The sequence below is a fragment of the Cupressus sempervirens genome, chromosome 11 (genome assembly GCF_028749045.1).
Source record: "Cupressus sempervirens isolate cs-2001-9-10 chromosome 11, ASM2874904v1, whole genome shotgun sequence".
Taxonomy (NCBI): Eukaryota; Viridiplantae; Streptophyta; class Pinopsida; order Cupressales; family Cupressaceae; genus Cupressus; species Cupressus sempervirens.
The window spans coordinates 456,439,356-456,464,120 of record NC_143128.1 but is presented as its reverse complement, the minus strand read 5'-3'; the positions used below and the strand labels follow the sequence as shown (position 1 = coordinate 456,464,120).

The 24,765-nt window shown below is 33.6% G+C and overlaps 1 protein-coding gene across 1 annotated transcript; it reads left to right on the top strand.

Moving 5' to 3' along the window:
- The first annotated feature begins 21,141 nt into the window (after positions 1-21,141).
- LOC149530366 (uncharacterized) lies at positions 21,142-23,107 on the top strand. The gene has a single exon (XM_089810193.1). The coding sequence runs from the start codon at positions 21,426-21,428 to the stop codon at positions 22,758-22,760; it is 1,335 nt and encodes a 444-aa protein (XP_089666319.1). The 5' UTR covers positions 21,142-21,425; the 3' UTR covers positions 22,761-23,107.
- Positions 23,108-24,765: the final 1,658 nt, after the last annotated feature.

Here is a 24,765-nt window from a genome sequence, read left to right as displayed (position 1 = left end):
CGATGAGCTTTCCTACCTTCGCAAAGTCTTCAGGCTCAATGGATACACCAACCAAAATATTTCCAAAGCTTTCAAGCTAGCCAAGTTGTTTCACTCCACCCCAAGAACCCCCCCTTCCCAGCACAACATTACCCCCTTCGTCATCCTTCCTTTCATTGAGGGCATCTCGCATAAAATTTCAAAAATCCTTCTCAAAAAAGGAGTTTGTTGTGCCTTCAAACCCCTTTCAACTATCAGGAATCACGTGCCCCCTCTCAAAGACTCTCGAAACGCTCTCGCTGAGTCGGGTGTCTACAAAGTTTCTTGTTCTTGTGGGACTCTGTACATTGGAGAAACGGGTAGATCATTCTCCACAAGAATTAGGGAGCATAGTGCTGACATCAAGCATGATAGAGTGTACAAATTGGCCCTAGCTGAGCATTCTTCCTCCACCAAACATCACATTTGTTTGGAGAACACTCAGATCCTTGCTAAAGAGGATAGCTATTTTAAGAGGAAGATGAAGGAAGCAATTAAAATTTTCAACCACCCTTCCAACCTCAATCGAGATGATGGTTGGGCCCTTAGCCTAGCGTGGCACCCTCTGTTATCTTCCATCAATAGACCCCATCGATCCCCCCGTTGACTCCCCCTTCTTTCTCTGTTCTCTTCCTTCTCTCGTCTCTGTAGCACTTGCGTCTTTCTTGCCCCCCCCACCCCCTCGTCTTCCCTTTCCCTCCGGCCTCCAATCTCCTTCTCTCTCTTCCCTCCCCTTTCCTTCTTTGGCCTCGTTCTTCCCCACCCCCTCCTCTCCCTCAGGCGGTTCTGTTGATTTATAGGCTAGGTTTCATCTTTATTAGTTTTTAGTGATCTTGTTCGTTGTGTTTTTTTATTTTATATTTTGAAATTTTTTTGTCAGTTCTCGTTTTTCTCTTTCTTGCTTTGTTGGTTTTTCTTGTCTTTCTTTCTCCTTTTGTTCCTCCCTTTTTTTTTTTTTTTTTACATTTTTTTTTTTTTTTCTTTTTTAGTTTTTATTTATTTATTTTTTTTAAATTTTTTTTCAGTTTTTTTCCATTTCTCTCCTTTTATTTTTTAGTTAATTATTTATCCATTTTTATTATTCTTCCTCTTCTTCAACTTTTCTTTATTTCTTATTTTTAATTTTTTAAAAAATTTTAAATTTTTCTTCTTCTTTTTTTCCCTTTTCCCCATCGCTTCCTTTGTAGGCATTGACTTTTATTTTTTAAGGTACATATATATATATATATATATATATATATATATATATATATATATATGGTTTCTCTTTTATGGTCTTTTTCACACTCTTTTTGTCTTTCCATCCCTTTAATTTATTAATTTATTGTCATTTTTAATTTTTATTTGTAATTTGTAATTTTAATTTTAATTTTTTAATTTTTATTTATTCATTTCTTGTCCCTCTCTTTTTGTTATTGTCTTTCTCCATTCTGTCTTTCCTTCTCCCTATCCTTCCCTTTGCCTCTTTATTTTGTCTTTCCTTTTTGTATATACATTTATATAGACAAATTTGTATTCTTCTTATCGTTTTAATTGGTTTCTTTTTTTCCTTAAGTGTCTTTTTGCTAGTTTCCCTTTCTTCTCTTATTAGTTTTTAATTAGTGTTATTTTAATTCTTTAGTTTTAGTTTTCAACTTATTATTTGGGTTTTTTCTCTCTCTTTAGTGGGTAGTTTTTCTTGATTTGCATGTCACTCCCACCTACCTCTCCCTCTCCTCTTATTGCTTTGCTTGGTCTGCAACATATCATTTTGTTTCTTAGCTCTCTTTATCATCCTAATGATGGATCATAGAGTATGATCCAAAACATTGATGTTAAAAAAACATACACAATCACACCTAGAAGCGAATACAGAATTTTATGGATTGTGGAAATCTGTTACAATTAACTTACAATGAGTTACCCTGGCAGCCTCTTAGGGCCCTGGCCCCCATTGCAAGCCACTTCCTGACACTACAAGTAGATAACCTACCCTAAGCTCATGGAAACATAAATCTCAAAATCATAAAAGATAATTCATAATAAGAACATCAAATATGCACAATAAAGGCATCAAATCTCCATGAGCAAGCATCCATAGAAAATCATGACCACAACAACTCTCTATTGGCAACTGAAGCATCACTGATAATCAAAAGTATCCATTGGTTCTCAATAACCAAAATATATCTCAAATTTTATTGATTGAAGACTCCAAAATGGTTGAGTCAAAACATGTCACAACATGACATCATAAATCAACATTTCAGTCCCATTGTGGCGACTAGAAAATAAACCAAGGATAATTGATCGATGACTCAAAAATGGCTAAGTCAAGTGTCTCATAAATAAGAATCTCAACTATAACAATCAGTAATTACAAACATTACATAGAGAATTCCATCACATAACCATGGTTGGGTTTATAAAGATCGAAAATAAGACATCACACGACATCACAATCATAACCCCCAAGCCTCTGGTAGACGTCCTATAACTGGTCAACACTAGTCAACCCAAAACCCAAAACAATAGCATAAAGAAAACACAATGCAAACACATGTTTTGGTTTTGCTAAAATTACATACTTGAATTTAAATGTGGAGGTCTCAGTTTACGTTTTCAAGTTTAGATAATGAATGGAGGAGCATTTGTACGTTTTTCCTAGTCCATGTATTTGTTTGATAGATAAAAGTCTCTCTAACTCTTAGAATTCAACTTTCTAAATGTTATATTAATAATAATAATTTCAGAACTTAAATCAAACAACTTCCCTTATTAATTAATCTTAACATTTAATTTAATTAATAAAACATATAATTCATGGTCTACAATTCTAAGTCATCACTATAACTAATGATCCCTTAATAGATTAAATTCCAAATCTACTAATACTCATTATCGTTATAAACTAATTTCCTTCAATTATCAACTAATCTTAATTAAATAACTTTTAATTAAATTAGTTAATAAAACTTAATAAATATTATATAACTTATCAACAATCATTATTAATAAATGATAATTTTTTTTACATTTAATAATTATCAATTATAAATATTACAATTAATAATTATTAATAATATATAATATTTAATATTTAAATTTATTAATAATGAAATTTAATTTCATATATAACATGGAACAACTATTATATAAAAACTTAAACAAACACATATAAATGTGTGCCGCTGGCGGTATGCAGAACCCTGCGGTCGCAGGGCTTGTGACATCAGTGGGTATAGTGTACCCCTGCCGTCGTAGTACCTACGACAGTAGGTACACTACGATCGCAGTGGGTACGGGGGCGCGGGTCTTGTCCCCCCCCCCTCCCACTTTTAAATATACATATTTTTTTTAAATTGCATAAAACGATTTCATTTGGCGTTTAATATATGTGGTTTTGATTTTTAATAAAAAAAAATTTTGAATAACATTTTTAAAACGTATTCAATCAATCATGATGCGATATCATTCGACTTTTAATTAAATAAATAAATATATATATACATATGTATGTATATATAAAGGCATATATGTGTACATACATACATACATACATACATACATACATACATACATACATACATATATATATATATATATATATATATATATATATATATATATATGTATATATATATGTATGTATATATATATGTATATATATATGTATGTATATATATGTATGTGTGTATATATATGTGTGTGTGTGTGTGTGTGTGTGTGTGTGTGTGTGTGTAGATATATGTATTTTTATGCAGACTTGAAATATATATATTCCTACAAAGAATATATATATATTCAATTTTAAGAATTTTCTATAGAATATTTATTCTCTAAATTTATCCTACAATTCTTTTAATGGATTTGGCTACAATTTTTAACCCTAGTCCATAGAATTCTCAGATCTACGCATATAAGGTTTTCTCAAATAAATTTTAACTACCCATATTGAGAATGCAAACAACCAAAATATGGAAATCCTCAGAAAACATATGGAAGAGATGAGGAAGACAGGAAGTGCAAGATGCGGAAATAGCATAAGAAAAATCACAAGAGTCTACCTCGATTCTGATGCTAATTCGCTTTTCGTTAGAAGACCCGCAGAGCAAGCTCCTCCCCTCTCCAAAGTTCCCGAGTCCTCCAATGCTCCAAACGCTCTCCAAACGCTATGTCTAAGCGTCTAGGAATGCCTGAATATAAAGAGCTCTCAGGAAGCACCTAGAATGTCTCTAGAAACAACTAGAAGGTGTCACCAACTAAGCATGTGTCTTTTCCAACCTTCTAGATGAGTCATAAGGTTGTAGACACCATGTGCTTAATTGGTGCACTAACCCCCGTGTTGTTGACATATGAGAAATAAAAAGGTGCGTTAACTCCTAGGCAAGCTTATAACTCTTATTTAATTTTTTTAATAACTTTCATTTTAATTTTTATAACTTTTATTATTATTATTTATTTATTAATTTATTATTATTTTATAATTATTATTAATTTTAATTTCTAATTTTTTTTATTTAATTCTTTTTCCTCAATTAATTCTCATTTAATTAATTATAATCAAAATATCAAAGATCATGATATTTTTATATTAATTTTCTCCAAATAATTAATTTATTAATTAAATCTATTTATTAAGACTTAATTAATAGAAAATTCACCATAGACCTCCAAGATAAAATATGAAAACCCATCATAGAACAATTCACACAAAATCAGTCTAAAGGGTTAAAAATCACGAAATATGTCATCTGACACATTCGGTGGGTAAAATATCCAGATACTTGTCCTACCTCACTAGGACAAATGTTTTAAGGGTTTGGGATTTGGAACCTTTGAGTTAGTATACTTTTAGGATTCTTGGACTTATAGCGATTTATGCTTGTGATTTTGGATAGCCTGTTTGGGACTTGAGGTTATCTCCTCAGCACGGAGGGAGTGGACCACTTAGGTAACACGCAGTCAGGTGGTAGTGTTTTTCCACTCTTATCATTTGAGATTCATTGAGACATCATGGCTAATGCGTCCTTCATGATGGTGGATATGTATCCTTTCATTGATAATTAGCATATGTTAGATGATGTTATCTTATGCTTTTATTTGCATGTTAGATTATTTTCTACATATGATGTAGTATATGTTAGAAGTGACATTCCTACTATGCTAATACTGATGATCTCTTCGGTGATTTGGAATGTTACGCACGAAGGGATGGCTAGGGCCCACGATGGTCTAATGATGCTATTAACGGTTGGGAGGAACTGTGCACTTAGTTTATTATGTTTGATCTTTTATGATGGATGTTTATATCTTCTATGATGATGTATCATGTATGACATGTGATTATCTTTACTTTGATGTATCATGGATTAGAATAGGATGCTGTACCTTATTCCACATATGTATATTATTTAAAGCTTTTCATACCTGTGACATGTACAGTGGATGATTGAGCATTTAGAAATGTAATGCATAAACATTGGACTTATCATTATTATTTCATGTGGTTGTTGTATTAGATGTAATTCAACGTTAAGTGATTCTTAAAGAATGTAATCTATAGTTTATGTTATGTTTACTTTTAGATGAACATTGCTATTGCTTCCATTATGGTGCATAAGTTATATGTGGTATTTGCTTTCATGTATTAAAAAAAAATGCTACCAAACTTAGTGAAATTCTAGGTTAATTCTTTGGATCCCTTGGCGGGGCATTACATTTGGTATCAAAGCCTGAGTTTCTACATTAGGAGCTCTGGGTATTTTGAAACAATTAGAACTTTGAACTCTTAAGTGTATCTCTTCAACTTGAAAACTAGGTGAACTGAAACAGAACCTGAACTGTTAGTTGTATATTTTTCATACTTCAACACTTAGTTTCAAAACTAAAAATTTTACTTAAACCTAAACATAAAAAAAACTGAAATTGAACTTAGTCTATTGCAAACATGTGTCTTCTGATTGTAATAGTACTTTGTACTATTATAGGATGGCCTCTAGGACTAGGTCTTCCGTTAGAGGCCATGGTAGAGGCCATGGTAGAGGTCGTGGTCGTGGCAGAGCTATCAGTGTCCATGAGTCTGCCCATGGGAAATCTGCTCATGAAGAGAGCAGAGGAGAGTACACTAGTAGGCAGTAGGAAGAGAGCCATAGAGAGGACCAAGCTGAATCTAAAGAGGTTGATTTGAGACAGATGATGCAAACTATTCTTGAACATCTACCTCATGTTCAAGATCAGCCCAAAGCACATCAGACATAACAAGAGCATAGACCCAGGTCTAGGAGCCCTCGAAAGGATCATCAAAGGTCCATTGTGTCCACTCAGATGAAGGATCTTTCAAGATCTAAGGTCAAGCCTTTCAATGGGCAAGGTTTTGGTTATGTGGCCGAATAGTGGATTATTTCCCTTGACAGGATTTTTTCCATGTAGGATCTCGATAGCAATGTTAAGGCAAGATTTGCGATCACCAATTTGGAGAATTTTGGGGCCACTTGGTGGACAATTGAGGAGAAGAAGCTGGGAATCGATATGAGCAGTGTTACATGGGAGCTATTCTTAGAGAGTTTCCGTGAATGATTCCTACCAGAGGAATGGAAACAACAAAGAGCTAATGAGTTTCATAATCTTAGACAGTACACTATGTTAGTGACCGAGTATGAGCGTAATTTTTATGAGCTCATGTCTTTTTTAGGATTTAGTGAAAATTCAACTCAGTTGACATAGCACTTTATTAGGGGTTTGAACAATCGTATAATTGGCGGTGTCAAGGTATTTGAGCTAAAAACCCTCAAGGATGCGGTACATCGAGCTATCCTTGTTGAGCAAAGTGTCAACCTTGGTCAAGGAGGTTTTGTAGGAGCACCAGCAGCATTAGGATCTAAAGGAAACTACAATTCAGGTGGTAATAGGAAGCCTTCTTTTTCTAAGGGGAAATAGTATCAGCAGTAGTCTCAACAGACGCAGCAGCAGAAGGGATCAAATTCTTAGGCTCAAGGTGGTGGCAGAGGTTCTAACTCCAAGAACAACCACAATGCTTAGCACAATAAACAAAATCAGTCCAATCAGCCAGCTCGGAGCAGTCAGTCTTTTGTTAGTAGGAACAAACATCAATAATCAAATGCACCTATGGGTAAAGGATTTGGCAAAAATACAGAATGTTTTTCATGTGGTCAAATTGGACATTATGCAGCTCAGTGTCCACAGCGAGCACCTCAGTTTTCAGAACCTAGGCCTACAGTTTCAGAGCCTACAGTGGGTGATGCAGGTAGAGCTCATAGAGTATTTGCAGCAGTAGATCACCATCAGGCAGATCATCAAGGAACAGTGGTTGAGACCACAGGTACTATTTGAGGTATATCTCTTTCAGTATTGTTTGATTCAAGAGCTACAGATTCATTTATTTCACCATCTATAGTTTCTAAGTGTAAGCTCGATGTGGTGAAGCAAGATCATGGTTGGAAAGTGGAACTAGCCTCAGGCATTAAGGTCTCCATAGATTCTGTAGTTCATAAGTGTGGGCTTAGCTTAGGAAGCTTTGTTACTTTAGTGGATCTTCGAGTCATACCCCTTGGTTCCTACGATGTGGTTTTGGGCATGGACTGGCTTGGATCTCATAGAGCCAGTATAGATTGCAGGAAGAAGATTATAATGTGCCAAGATGACCAAGGGAATGATGTGAAGATAGTTGGGATACCAAGGCCTATATCTCTGCGGATGATTTATGCTATGCAATTGAAGTGGAGTTTCCGTAAGGGATGTCAGATATTTGCTATTATGGTAAATGATCTTGATGAGGAAGATCCTGTAAGGAAGACTTTAGATCACCCAATTTTACAGGAGTATGCAGATGTCTTTCCAAGTGAGATTCCAAGCATTACAAATAATCTCCACTAGATTAACTCTAATCGGATTAATTGACAACTATTTAAACCATTTATACTATTATTTATTAATAGTTTGTTAGACCCAAAAAACATTAATAAATAATAGACTCATCAAAACTATAGATAATCAATCTTAAAGAAACCTTAAAAAACTTCATTGGTTAATATTTAACTAACTCTTAGCACAATTAAGGTGTACCAATAATCTATTTAATAATACAAAATGTATTATTAATAACATAATAACTCAAATCATAGCAATGTTATAAAAATGACTCATTGTCAATTAAATCTTAATCAAATATCATTAAAGTCTCTTAATTTAAATCAACATAATATAAATTACCATCTCTTAATTATTTAATACATATATTAAATAATATTCAATATACATTAAATAATTAATATTAAATGTCAACCATTAGACTCAATTTTCTAATTGTTCTAATAAAATTTTGTTTATATAAATGTTATTTGCAAACGTCCCCCATTAAATTTAAATAGTAAATTTTGACATGAGAATTTACCAATTAATTTCATAAACATCTTTTCTTCATAATCCAAATCAATTAATTAAATCTATATAGTTAGACTATAATATTACAAAATAATTCATTATTATAAAGGATGATTCTTTAATTCAAATCATTTATCAAATTATGATAATTATTAATTACTAATAACAAATATACATACTTACATATATACATACATACGTACATAAATATATATAATTATTAATATTAATGATAAATATTTTAAAATATTTTAAGAAATTCGAAATGGAGAAATTCGATTTGATCACCACTGAATCGCATACAACATAACACACACATATATATATAAACACCGTCGTCAACACGTGGTACCCTGCGATCGTAGGACCTACGGCGACAGCGGTACTGCGTGCCCTCTGTCGTCGTATCGCAGGACCTACGGCGACAGCGGTACTACGTACCCTCAGTTGTCGTAGTACCTATGACAGCAGGTACCCGCGACGTCAACGAGTATGGGGGTGTGGGTTCTATCCCCCCTCCCAAACTTATGCAATATGAAATAAAAAATTTTATTATAATGTTTTAAAAATGTTTGTCATCACTACGATTCGAATTTTTTCAGATGTATATTTCCACAGTGATTTTAACATGCAGATTATTATATATATATATATATATATATATATATATATATATATATATGTATGTATGTATTTTTATATCTATAGATATATATAGATATAAAAATACATATATACATATATATATATATATATATATACATATATATATATATATATATATACATATATATATATATATATATATACATATATATATATATATATATATATATACATATATATATATATATATATATGTATATATATATGTATTTTTATATCTATATATATATAGATATAAAAATACATATATGTATATATATGTATGTATGTATGTATTTTTATATCTATAGATATATATAGATATAAAAATACATATAAAAATACATATATGTATATATATGTATGTATGTATGTATTTTTATATCTATAGATATATATAGATATAAAAATACATATATATATATATATATATATATATATGTATATATATATATATATATATATATATATATATATATATGTATATGTATATATGTATTTTTATATCTATATATATATAGATATAAAAATACATATATACATATACATATATATATATATATATATATATATATATATCTGAATAAACATATCTTTATCTACACAATTTTAAAGGCTTTCAATTTTAAGAAATTCCATAAAATATTTGTTCTCCAAATTTACTAAATAAATTCTCTAATGGATTTGGCTATCAATTTAAAAACCCTTTTTAAATCTATTTCTCAATTCGATTCTAATTTGTACCCAAACCCAATTTAGAACTAATTTCTTTCTTAAATTGAAGCTAGGGTTTTCTATTGTTTTCTTTGCATTCAAATAAAAATTAACATATATATCTAGATTCTAATTTCAAGATTGAAGATTCAATCACAAAGAATATTCAAACACATATAACAGACACGATGAAGACAGGAAGAGAAAGAGTGCAAATAGATTATGCGGAAATCATGAGTGCACCTAGACACTGATGCTAATTTGCCATCCCTCAAAAGTCCATAGAGAATCCCTTCCTTCTCCAACATTCGCAATTCCTCCAAGATCCATACCAACCGCCCCGCATGACTAAGAGCGCTTGTAGAAGCATATGAGCATGTTGAAGCATAAGAGCTTCTCGAATGCATCTCCACTTGTCCAAACACACTAGGAGAGCATCTATTTAAAGGCCTCTAAAATGCATCTAGAATGTGTCTAGAAGAACTAGGAAATAAGCATGACAACCAAGCACATAACTTCCATGATAAGAAGATAGACATGATGAGGTCTCTAGAAGGTTGTAGACACCATGTGCTCAAATAATATGCTAACTCCTAAGTGTAGACAACATATGCATACTTAGAGTGCAAACTTCTGTGTTGTCTAAATGACAACTCCCGAGAATTTGCAAACTCCTAAATATTAAAAATAATGCACATTAATTAATTTAATATTCACTTTACTCTTTTCAATTTAATTTATTAATTTTTAAATCTTATGCACTTACTTTAATAATTCCACTTGTTTTATCTTAATATATTTATATTTTAATCACATGCACACATCATGCAATCTAGAATCTTTTAATAATTTTAATATCTTTTCCACTTTTAAATTCATTTTCAAAACTTAATTGCTAAAATATTTATTAACTTCAATAAATATTAGCACATTCCAACTTTTATCTTCAAATTTAATTATTTTATTTAATTAATTTCCTAATTAATTAAATATTATAAATATTAAAATACCATATTAATTTTTCATTAAATTAAACCATTAATTAAATCTTTTAATTAGGCTTAATTAATAGAAAATACATCAAAGACTCATAAAATAAAATACAAAAACCCATCATAGCCAAAACATATACAAAATTAAACTAAAAAGGGTTAATATCACAAATTACGTCATCTGACGCATTCAGAGGGTACTCAACTCAAATACTTGTCCTAATTTTTCAATTAGGACAAAAGGCTTAAAAGGTTGGGATTTGGACTTGAGAATTTATCTCCCCTCTCTTACCATTGAGATAATGTGATAGGGTACGCTCATCTTGACAATTCAGGGAAGTCGATACCCTATACCTGCAACCTACATAAAAACCATGCATGTACATACTATATATATATGCTAAGCTAAATAGGCAATGGCAGGAAGTGGTGCATCGTGTAGATCTCGACTAGCAGGTGACTGCGACTCCCTTCCTTAACCACATCAGAAACGCCATCCAAGAACAAACACACACACACCATACACATGCAAGTATGGGGTAAGTATCCATAAGAAAACACATGTGATAATAAATCATCTAACTAATCATCATCAATAATTACAAACACTATAATAATCATCATGTATACATGAAATGTAAACTCTAAGCAATCTCATCACATATCAAGTGAATCCATATCACAATATCTGATAGTCTCAAAACAATGCTACTAACCATCAACATAAAACTAGCCCTAAAAGAGTTCGACAATGATAAAAAAAAATGCGACCTAGGGGCAGGCATGACATAAACGCCTTAATATGATTTGTTGAATCATCTAGGATTCTAGTAAACTTAGAAACCTTAGTGAATCTCGTAACTAGATAAATTAAAAATTGAAAATTAAACCATTGTGTTTTCTAAACTTAATATTTTGTGAAAGTTACTTTTATATGTACTCTTTTTATGACGTGTCATTTTACTGTTAGGTGTCATGTTGGCTTAGTACTTTGACCAAATCAGGATGTTTAACAGAGGCTCAAGAGTTCTATTTTGTGATGTCATGATGATGTTTTGATCACAATCTTTTATACCCAACCATGGTAATGTGTCTTGTATGCTCTATTAGGTGTTTTGATCTATTAATTGTCATTGCTTTCCAGTGTTCTTGTGTGAAACTAAGGTGAATGGTGTGACCTATCTAATATAACCTTTAAATCTTTGATCAGTTGTATTTGGATTGCTTTCCAGTTGCTTGTATAGGACCAAGGTGATTAAATGATTTATTTTGGTGATGTCATGTTATGACATGGATTGATTTATGTGTACTTTCTTGGATCAGTCCTATTAGGATGATTGTTTTAGTGATGCTCATATTTTGACTAGTGATTTTGGTACTTTTCAATTACTTGTTTAAGAATTGATGTGTGATTTATGGTTGTATGAGACCTTTTAATTTTACTGAGCTTAGGGTAGGTTATTGTAAGTCATGTTGGGAAGTGGCTTGTAATGGAGGCCGAGGCCCTAGAGAGGCTAACAAGAACCCATTGTAGGTTATGTTAATAAGTGATAACATTTTATTAAATGGGTTTAAAATGAATTAACAAGATATTGGTACTATAGAAAGTCACTAGAGGGCCGGAGGATTAAAATACTAGCCAGGTAACCTTAGAGTTGACTCGTTAGTATGTCTTGTTAGTATGAAAGGATACTAGTGCTACATAGAGTCACTAGGGGGCCAGAGGATTAAAAGACTAGTTGGGTAACCTTAGAGTTGGCTTGTGTGATGGCACTTGCCCACATGCTTAATAGATTCCCTACGTGTCATTGTTGCCTCTGGGTTTAGATGTCTTTTGTGTCTTGGTACCTTTGAGTTAGATTGCTTTTAGGTTTTCTTTGAACCTAGATGTTGGTTTTGAATTTTGAGTTTGTTATCCTGTATGGGACTTAAGACTATCTCCTCAGTGTGGTGGGAGTGGACCTTTTTGGGTTACCACAAGGTTACCATTGAGATCTGAAAATTTGATTGTCGTGGCTAGAGTTCCTTGCTATGTATCTCTTTCATTCTATTCTTGTGTACTATGATGGATATACCTATTGTATTGCATTTAACTTCATGGATCTTATGATATGTTATTGTAATATATTTTTATGATGTATATTCTAACAGCCCTTCATACCCTATGACCTATATAGTGGATGAAGGTGCATTATGATTATTGCTAAATGGCATCTTATATGATTTTATATTATGTAAATGGATTTGTACTTGTAATTATTCTTTAATGTGGATTTGTTATATTTTGGATTTAGTGTTAATTAAACTTAATGTGATTAATCGTCATGGGACCCTTAAGAGTTGTAACCTATTTATGTGTTATTGATGTATAAGTGAATGTTATTGCTTTTTTTATACTATTACTATTGTTTATGTTATCTTTAAAAAAAAATGTTTGGAAAACTTAATGAAACCTTAGGTTAATCTCTTTTGGGTTCCCTAGCGGGGTGTTACATTTATCATGTCCCCTTACCTTTGAAGAAAGTTTGTAAACAAAATGGAAAAAGAAAATATGTGTCTTTGATTCTCTAATTTTGATTTCTATATTCAATGAAGACAACCTTAACTTCTTTGATTCTTTATATTTAATCAACATTTCTTTATATTTTCATTCCATCTCCTTTAATCCTAATCATTTCTAATGAAATGCTAGTATTCACTAAAAATATGAAATGTTACTACTCACTAAAAATATTTCTTGAGTAAAACTAATAAGTAGGAGATTTTTCTATAGTAAGTCAAAATATTATTATTTAAAATTTTACTCTTGAAATCTATGTTTGAAATCATTCAAAAAGAAAAATATAAGAATGAAGAATAATTTTAAACTTTGTTTACATATTATTTATATTTTTTCTTTATTTCTCTGATAGAGGGCCAACACCACCCTTACAAACTCACAACCAAGATCACAAAAATATGGAGACAAGAGATGACAAAAATGCTTCATAAAGCATCCATTAATACTTGAAAATGCACTACAAGAGCTTACACTTGAAGAGCTTCTATTTTTCGAACTTGATTACAAATGATAATAAGCCTTCCTTAAATAGGCACTTCTAACCCAAGACGTTACAAACACAACCAATGTGGGATAAAAGGTAAATACAACTACCTTTAAATAAATATTAAATTCTCACCCAAATACAACTAAGCACCAAACAAATATTAAATACATGATTTATCCAAAACCTTCTAGAATTTTCACCTACACACCTCGATTAATGGAATGACAACTATTTTCTTATTTTTCTATTTACGTCACCTATGCACCTTGAAAATAGAAATTCCTCTTTTCTTCTTTTTTCCTTATTTTATTTTTAAATTATTTTTCCTTCTATTTTCGTCACTTTCTCTCTCCTCCACTTTTTTTTTTTTTTTTTCAATTTTTTTTTTCTCTTTAAATTTTACATTCAACATGTCTCCCCTTTATTTTGGATGCAAGATGCTCCTGCATCAGACTCCCCAGGTCTGAAAAGATGTTCTAATAGCTAGAAGAACATCTTTCGAGATTCAACACATAAATCCCAAACTGGTTCTTCAAATATATGTCCTCCAAATCTTCAACTTGCACACTCTTTCCCTTGTTTTTCTTCTTCTCCTTTACATCCACCACAGGTGTTCTATAGGTTTGCTTCCCATGCTGATTTTCAATCTTCTCAAAATCTGCCAACTCAACTCGACTGCCAACACTCAGGTTTCTCCTACCAAGCGCTTCATTCTGCAAAGGAATCAAGGAAAACTTTCTACCACCTTTCTCAATAGTAAACACATTCCTAACACAATCATGCATAGCCCTGCAATCATACTGCCAAGGTCTACCAAGTAACACATGACAACTGTTCATATCCACAATATCACACAATACTTGATCCTTATACTGCCCAATCTGAAAATCAACAAGACATTGCTCTCTCATTTCCAAAGCATGCTCACCTTGCAACCAGCCAATCCTATAAGGACAAGGATGTCTCAATCTCTTCAAACCAAGTTTTTGAACCATCTCCTCAGCAACAAGGTTATCAGTACTACCACTATCTATAATCATCTTGCAAACTTTCCCACCAGACTTACAACAAGTTTTGAACAAACTAGTCCTCTGAAAAGAATCTAATGTCTTCTTACCTATTAGTACTCGTCGAGCCAACAAACTTTCTCCTTCCTCAGGCTGATTTTCCTGGACTTCAACCTCATTCACAATAGTAGTTGTCCTACCAATAGAACATTCAAAAGATCTATGCCCTTCTTGACCACACTTGAAACAATTACCTTTGAATACACCTCCACTTGTCCTTCTTCTTTGTTCAATAGGTTTTGGTTCACCTTCTGCTTTTGGTTTAGCTTGTACCAAACTATCTTGCTTCTCCTTCCCTCGGGAACTACCTTGATTCTTCCTCTTTAGCTTCTCCTCTGCTCTCAAAGCATACTGATAAGCGTCCTCCACTATGGAAATATTCAGCATACCAACTTCATCCTGAATATTGAAGCTCAAACCATTAATATACTGTGCTAACTTCTCCTTTGACAATTCTCTATGCCCAGACCGAATAATCAACTTGTAGAACTCCTCGGTGTAATCCTTCACAGTCATATCCTTCTGTTTTAGATTTTGCAACCTCTTAAACAATTCAAGCTCATAATCAGTCGGAATGAACTTTGCCTTTAACTTAGTCACCATCAATTTCCATCTAGTGATCTTCATTTCACCTTCCTCTTCTCTATCTCTTTGCAGTTCCTTCCACCAAAGAGCAGCATGTCCCTTTCAACTTAGTTTGTGCCAACCTTACTCTCAATGGATCTTCAATACCCTCAAACTCAAAGTAGTCCTCTAATTCACCAATCCAATCAATCAGGTCTTTAGGATTCAAAGTACCTGAAAATTTAGAAACCTCCATCTTATGCTTCAACTTCAACTGAGATCCAGGTCGAGAAAATTGACTAGCCCTAATTCTAATAGATCTCTCCTCATGGTCACTTCTATCCTCACTAGCAGCTTCAAAGTCTTCAGCAACTTCATCATATCTGTCTTCAGTACCCACATGCCTAGGTACACCACCCAAAGCATTCACAATTTCAGCGATCATGTCACTCTTCATCAATGCAATCTCTGATTTGACCTCTGCTTTTATCTTCTCTAAGATTCTTTCTTCCATAGCTTCACTAAGGTCATCATTTTCTTTAGGGTCCAATCTTCTTGGAGGCATCTTCCAAAAATTTAGCAAACCCTAAGAAAAAAAAATCCACCAATCTAAAAGATCAATCAGCCACAAGATCAACCTTCTTTGCAAATCCTGGTGTAACTGCCTCATGTTCGGCGATCTGTCCACACACTCAGGAACTCCCGCTCTGATAAACTTCACCCAACCAAGGTCCTGGTACAAACTACCTCACACTTCGGCGATCTGCTTGTACACTCAAGAACTCCTTCTCTGATACCACTTGATAGAGGGCCAACACCACCCTTACAAACTCACAACCAAGATCACAAAAATATGGAGACAAGAGATGACAAAAATGCTTCATAAAGCATCCATTAATACTTGAAAATTCACTACAAGAGCTTACACTTGAAGAGCTTCTATTTTTTGAACTTGATTACAAATGATAATAAGCCTTCCTTAAATAGGCACTTCTAACCCAAGACATTACAAACACAACCAATGTGGGATAAAAGGCAAATACAACTACCTTTAAATAAATATTAAATTCCCACCCAAATACAACTAAGCACCCAACAAATATTAAATACATGATTTATCCAAAACCTTCTAGAATTTTCACCTACACACCTTGATTAATGGAATGACAACTATTTTTCTTATTTTTCTATTTACGTCACCTATGCACCTTGAAAATAGAAATTCCTCTTTTCTTCTTTTTTCCTTATTTTATTTTTAAATTATTTTTCCTTCTATTTTCATCACTTTCTCTCTCCTCCACTTTTTTTTTTCAATTTTTTTTTTTCTCTTTAAATTTTACATTCAACATGTCTCCCCTTTATTTTGGATGCAAGATGCTCCTACATCATTCTCTTTTATTATGGCTCTAATTATATAATTAATTTAATTAATATTTTTTTTTGTCAGTTTATATGGCTAACAAAACATTAACTAAAAGTGATTATAGCCTATAATAGAGATTATAGTCTAAAATGAGATGAGAAAATTCAAGTTCTAATGTACTAAAGAAAAAAATAAGTTAAAAAAAAGGTCAACTTTGATTATTTAGAACTTTTAACTAGAGATGTGAATTTACATTCTAGTTTTAGGAGAGCTAATTGATATGATGAGAATCTCTTGTGCAACCAATTTTAAGTATTTTAAATACTCTTACTAGGAAGAGGGTTCTCTTATGTTGTTTTTAAATAATAACTATCAATCGAGATACCACAAAACACATAAATCATTAGCACTCATAGAGGATGAATATTAATATATTGATGTATGGTGTGCACTCTTTGTAAGGAATTTGCCAGATTTTACAGGAACAATACTTTCATGTTATTCCCTAGAAAACACTAGCTATGTAGTTTTATCTTTTCTTAATGTTGCACTCAAATAACATACCCATTTTTCCCAGTACTGAAATCGATAACTTTTTAATGTCAGATCTAATAGTGCTCACTACTAACTCAATTGATCAAAATCTTTAGTGTGGACAATGGACAACAACTGACTGCTATTGACTTAGCATTTAGTTTTTTGGGCAAAGAACATTCGTAATACAATTAGGTAGACATGAAAATAACTCGTACATAACTGGTTGGGACAAAACAAAGACTAACATGTCTATAGTACTATGAGGGGAAATTTATGCCAGCTAAAAAAATCTAAAAGGATAAAAGGATGCATAGAAGGTGTTTGACAAAATGTCTTAGCTAAACACAACTTCATGGACTTCAATGAATGATATTGATATAGATGCACAATATATGCTTTGGTTTCTCAAGGTACATTGGGCCTTTCACAAAGAGTGATGAATGACTGAAGCTTTCGATTGAAATTTATGTTCAGGGTAGAAAAAAGAAAAAGAAAAATACAGGATAGAAAGATAATCTTGTAATTATTATCTTGTATTTGAAACATTACTTCTTACTATAATATTACATGTAGCATCTTCTTCTCTTCCATTCAATTCATAAATTATTGAATAGTGAATTCATTGCCCATCAAAGTCTATGTAGAAACAGAGATGTTGAATATTTATGTTCATTTGAAAGTTGTCAAATTATGGAGTTATGGAAGAGCTTGCACAATAATATGCGAGCATGGAAAATAGGCCGCTAGAGGCATTAAAGAAGAATAGATACTTGCTTCGTAGATGTCATATAGGGTGAATTTTCACTAACAATTTGTCTTCATTGAATCATATTATATGCTATTACAAAAATCTCCTTTTTTTTGTAAACTACAAATACATTTGAATCAATATATAGTTGTAGGTGTATTACATCAAATAATTCTTCTATAAAATTAGAATTGCTATGCAAAACTCCACTTATGACCATAAAAAATGATACTGCCCTCTTCCATGATAGATTTTTGATAACATACACAGGCTAATATCAATCATGCTCACCAATAGAAATCCTATTCACCTATAGTCTCTGGTGTCTTACCATTCCAATTTAAGATAAATTGTTCTCATTTTACATATAAATATTTATGAATTCGAATAGACTTTCCCTACAAATGCTAATGTGAAAATGGATGTTACAAAATATTTGTTCGTAGAGCATTTTCAAAGATGTGGACAAAAATGTAAGTCGAGGAGCAATGCCTTAAAATCACTCCAAGGAAAGGTGGTTACTAAAGTTGTCTGTTAAGTATCTAGATTATGTATTGCAACCATGGAAAAAAGTCAGAAGAAAACCACCTAGGTATGAAGAGGCATGGGGGCTAACCGAATAAAGATCTTTATTTTTCCTTCCCAATTAGATAATGATGTGCCTTTTTTTTGGAATTAGAAGATATGGTAGTTTTTATGAAACACTTTTCATCCACAAAGTATTGTTACATAATAGTATTTAAATTAAGTATTACTTTGAGATGAACCTTATTACAAAGTTATTGAAAAAAACTAAATTGTGACAATTCGTAACCTTCAGTTTATATTATCTTCAGTAATATGCACCAAGCAATATAGATGTAACAGAATAGATAAAATTACCAGCAATAATCAAAAAGGAATCTTATTGGAGTCAAACCCTTACAATATTCAGCAATAATTTAATAATTGAGTAACAGAGCCTGGTTTGAATGTAAAAAAAACTAGATCAATATCAAAACCTGGATTTGCTGATTCTGATAATCATTGTGAAATGGTTGGAAGTCTGCTCAGACCCGATCCAAAAGAATGCTGATGCCATTAATTTTCATAACTCATAATCGCTCCATGGTCGGGTTTGTCCTAGCGGAATGATAATTTGTTTCGCTGTCTCCTCTATACCCGTCCTGCGAATAACTCCTGGCTATGATCTCCCACCTCGAATGGTGGTAGTTGCTGATGATCCGCAGTGTATTGAGATTTCTTCTTGACCGCCTGTCAATATTGCTCTGTTGTTACAATAAATCATTGTATGCAACCGATTCTGGGTATGGTGATTGAACGGATCCTGAAGCGGTGTTCAAACGGGCGCTTGTTCTTCTCGTATGGTCTTTTCCCTCAGATCAGAATCGACTCACGTTCTCGCTTCCGTACTACCCTTGCATCCACCGCATTCTCAGTGCTTTGGCGCCAAATGTAGGAAGATTCAGGTCGGGTTCCGATCTGGAGAGATCCTTCAAACCCGCGCGATCCTGTTCTTGGAAATCAGATATTCCGGTTGAAGTATTGGCTCCGGCGATCAATCATAGAAGTTGGGGCGTTCATTCTAAGCTGCTGTTGACAACTGCAATGCGGACTCTCTCCTGGTTACAGATCCGCCAATCCTCAAGATTCAAGATATCACCCTATCCGTAAACCTGAATATGCAAATTATTACAACATGAAATGGCTGAGTGCCATCTCCAATAGGCAACCCTTCGGAAGATATCCCACTTCCTCAGTTATGCAGATCTAAGAGAGTTTTCGTTCTCAGAGACCTCTAGGAATTTGCAGACCGGGGACTACAAATTGCTCCAAATGATAATTAAAAACCAATTCTCAAATCGCTTGCTTCAAAAAGGAACCCTATGCCCTCTATTTATCTCCTTGCCGAGAAGTTTCTGGAAATTATCCGGAATCATCTTGCACTACAAATATTAACTTTATAAAATTAAATAATTAACTTTATAAAGTTAGAATACAACCTTTATTAAATACTGGAATGAGTAGGCCCCGCTTACTTAATTTGAAGACAAAATCGACCCTCTTCCCATAATTATTTGCCTACGAGAGTCAATGATAGGCAAATCCCCTGCTATAATTATGTTGCTAGAAGAGGGACATGACATACTTGAATATTAATGGCGGGTGTATTCCTAATTATGCAACTACTTTGAAGACATACAAGAAGCTTGTAGTCATCTAAAGGCAAGAACCGTGTATATATTGTAAAAAAATTAGATTCCATTTAGTGCTAAGTATGAGTCTTTCAAAAGGGAGCAACGGGTTGAGCTGTATAAATGGAAGTAGTTGTTTGTAATACACAATTGAGATTATGATTGTACATCTTGGATGAAGTAGAGATATTTGGGCTCAGTCACTATGGCTTCATTCAAAAGAAATTGGTTTCCTCTTTCAAATGATAAAATAAAAACAATCTCTACATACTAATCCAAACTTTATTTTACAAATGCAACTATTTTGGAGTGTATGTATCGTTTCTCCTTGTCATGAAAAATTTAACAATATTTTGGTTTGATAATCAGCTTGACCCTTGGACCTATCGGGTACAACTACTAGTAAGTAGCCAATATCTACAAAAGAAAACATATTAGAATGTAACTATATTTATTAGAATGTAACTATTTTATAATAAATAGATAATGAATAAAGGTACAATCGTAGATTATGTAGCCACACAATAACACATGCATTAAGAAAATCTAAAACGTAGACAAGCTAAGCATCTTATATGGGTAATCCAACCATTTGTTTTGAAAAGACAAGACTAAACAAATACACCTAACATTTGAATCAAAATCTAGAATAAATGGGAGTAAACAGCCCTCGTAATCTCCCTCCAACAAAAGAGACAAAAGAGAATTTCAGTCCTTATTTTAATGTTCCATGGAATAACGTGCACTGCAAGGCAAGCTCTATGATATCCGTGGCCCCCAACGGTCTAAAGTGGGAGAAGATAAGAAAAGACATTAATGATGGTATTGATGTGTATGCCTCCCGAGGTGCATCACAAGCCGGGCCACGTCCAATTTCACTCCCCCGCATTTAAATACTATTCTGCCAAATCCGACCGTTAAAACACTCTGTCTCGTCTTCCATTCCTCCTGCAACCAGGCCCCACGATCTCTGTTAATACAAATTGTGCATGCCGCAGTCATTTGCATCTGAAATATCTCCGCAGCCCTTCTTTACCCATCGTTCCCACGTCTAGTGTTCGAATCCCCCGGGCGATGGATTCGCTGCGAGGGAATACATAGCGGCAGAGGATTCTTCACATCTGAGGGGGGCGGAAGTGAGGAAACTGCAGTGATGGGATGCGTGTGTTCAAAGCAGGCGGAGAAGAGTAAAAGAGAGAGAACCATTTCGGTGACAAATCATATGGTTGCTCTCACTTCCAGCACTCTGGGCGTTCTTGATGTGGGGGGGCCTTCCAAGGCCGAGAAAAGAGAGGGGGAAAGCGAGGGAGAGGTAAATGCGAGTGATGGAGTGGTAGAGAGTGAGGAGTGGGCCGAGAAAAGAGTCACACAAGTAGAAAGTGCGCCCATGACCATCAATGCTTGGGAGCTCATGCAGGGGCTCGACGAGGAAGATGGTTCCGTCGACCCTTCTGAAAGAAGCTGCTGGGAACAAGAGAGGGTGAAATTCACTCCCAAGAAAGATGGTGCTGTGGATCCTTCTAAAAGAAGGATCTTGGAAGAAGAAAAGGTGAAATCTACACCTAGAAAGATCTCGGAGGACGATTGCTGCGCGGATCCTTGTAAAAGGAGGATCTTGGAGGAAGAGAAGGTGAAATTTACTCCCAGAAAGGGGCAAAAACAGAGGTTGGGGAAGGAAAATGGGCTGAATGTAGGGAGGTCGGGGAAGACGAGAATGAATGAGGAGAGTAGCCCTCTGAGAGACCTGAATTTGAATGAGAAGAGGGTTTCAAGGAGGGCTTCTATGGGTGATTTGAAGGTCGGTGAAGGCAGAAGGCTGAATTCCAAGATTAGGCTTTCGATGGACCTCATTACGGAGCCGGAGAGTCCCCTGTTTAGCCCCCAATTGGTGGCCACTCTGGAGAAGGCTCTTGAGAAGTTGAGCGAGGAGGAATGGAACTTCATAAGGAATTCAGAGGGCGAGAAGATGAGATCAAAATCTCAGGACGAGGATGAGAATGGGGATGATCCGCTAGAGAGATTTGAGCCAAAATGTCCTCCCGGTGGAGCTGATGCGGTGGTTCTGTACACCACCACGCTGAGAGGAATCAGGAAGACATTTGAGGAGTGTAACAATGTGAGAGACACCCTGGCGAGCTATGGGATTTGCGTGAGCGAGAGGGATGTTTCTATGCATCTGGACTTCAGGAACGAGCTGAGGAAACTCATGGGGAAACTCGTGACGGTGCCGAGAGTGTTCATAAAGGGGAGGTACATCGGGGGTGCGGATGAGGTTGTGAGGATTCATGAAGAGGGGCAATTGGGTCGTCTTCTTCAGGGGATTCGAACCCATGCGCCGGGTGAAATCTGTGATGGATGTGGAGGAGTGAGATTTGTGCCTTGCTTGGAATGCAGTGGAAGCTGCAAGCTTGTTAATGAGGAAAACAGAGTGGTCAGGTGCCCTGAATGCAACGAAAACGGCTTGATTCAGTGCCCGATTTGCTGTTGATGAAGAAAACAGAGTGCTTTTGATCCTCATGCCGCTGTATTTCTAATCTCACTTCACTACCAGGTCAGGATTGGCCATAATGCAGAGCTTACACAAAGAGTGGCAATATTCTCTATTCAGATAGTGTTTACATTTTTTTTAAATCCAGCTTCTGCTGGAGAAATCATTATTGGGTGTTTTATATAGGTTTTCCTACTGGTTTGCATCTTGTACACGACAGTGTTCTTCTTATATATAGATATATATATAGGGTGTGGCAAACTAAACTGCTACAGGGGTGGGTGTGCTCTAATTTTTTTGTATTGTTGTTTTGCAAAAGATAATACAAGAAGTGCATATTTAATTTACTCAGTTTTTAAATGTGCTTGAGCCTCTTTGTATTTTGGATTTTTTTATGGATTTTTTCAATAAACATAATGAGAGATGAGTTATTGTAAATTGTATTTCTGAGTTGGACTTAAAACCTATAAAATTGAATTCATGTACTAATATATAAATATGTGAAGATCATATGCGGAATGCTAAATATCATGAATATGAATTCAAAATATAAGATTAAATAAAATCATGCATAATGTATTATATCAACAAAACTACTATTTATGAAACATGGGTCAATGAGTTTGACTTAGAACTATACAATTGAATCCTTGTTACAATAAATAAATATGCTTAATGTCTTCAAGATCACATGTGGAATGCTAAATATCATGAATACGAATAGAATTGTGCTTCAGGGTAGGGATCATATACTCCATGACTCATCATCACGAAACGAAAGTGTCTAAGAATGCCAAAAGATGATTTTGAACCTTATCGTGATCGATGATTTTTTTAACTTTATCTTGAGAGAATTGGCGTTGATTTGAAAAAAAAAAACCTAAATGATTTTATAATAGAACTAATATCCATATATTTTGAGAAATCTCCATAAATTGTGCCAATAGATATCAACTTGGATGTGGGATGCATAAATAACATAGCAATGATGCAAAACCTCTCCTTGTGACTGCAAAACTATTGGGTGAAACTCTTCTACCTATTCTCTTATATAGATATAACCTTTTAAATTTACAAAGAAAATCTTGGGCTCCCAAAACAATTGTTTATATTTCAGTCATAAAATTATTATATAAAGACTTTTAATTCGATAGGCACATACTTTAAAAAATGAAAGAAAAGAAAAAGAAAATATATAATACATAAATATTGTAGATATTTCTATGATTGATATGCATGTAAAAATGATGCATTTTTAATATATAGACTAGTCTCATCATTCCAAACAAATATAATTATGCAGTGAATCTCGTTTAATACATATATGATAAATTAGAGAAAAAAAGAATATGGTAAAATCCTCTATATGGAATTACCCCTATGATATTGCACCTTTCATTTGGGCATTAGTGTCTTTATAGATAAAAAGTATGTTGAAACCCATCGAGATGTCGTTAAAACCTTAAGTCAACTTAGTTTAATAAAGAAATGATATCAACCAACAATGCAGTTATATTCTGTATACCAACAAAATGTTTTATAATCTGATAAATAATGCCTTGAATGATTATTTATAGTACTAATAAAGTAGTGAGAAATGATTATTTAAAATGTATATAGAAAACAAATTATGTTGAGAGCTTCTGAGATGTCATTAAAACTTTGAATCAGCTTAGTTCAATAAAAAAAAAGATATCAACCAATAATGTGGTTATATCCCTTATAACAACAAATGTTTTACAATCTAAGCAACAATGACTGGAATGATTGTTTATAGTACTAATAAAATATGAAGTAAAAAATAAACCTAAACAATCAAAAGAATACATAAATGAATATATTAAATGATAACTTAGAAAAACATGATGGCCATTAGCAATTTAAGGTAAATTTCGTGCAATATTTAAAATTACTTCAACATGGTTTGGGAAGCAAAATATTAAAGTGGAGATGAGCTTGATATGGTTGAGGCATCACAATAATCTTGTTCAAATATATGACTTTT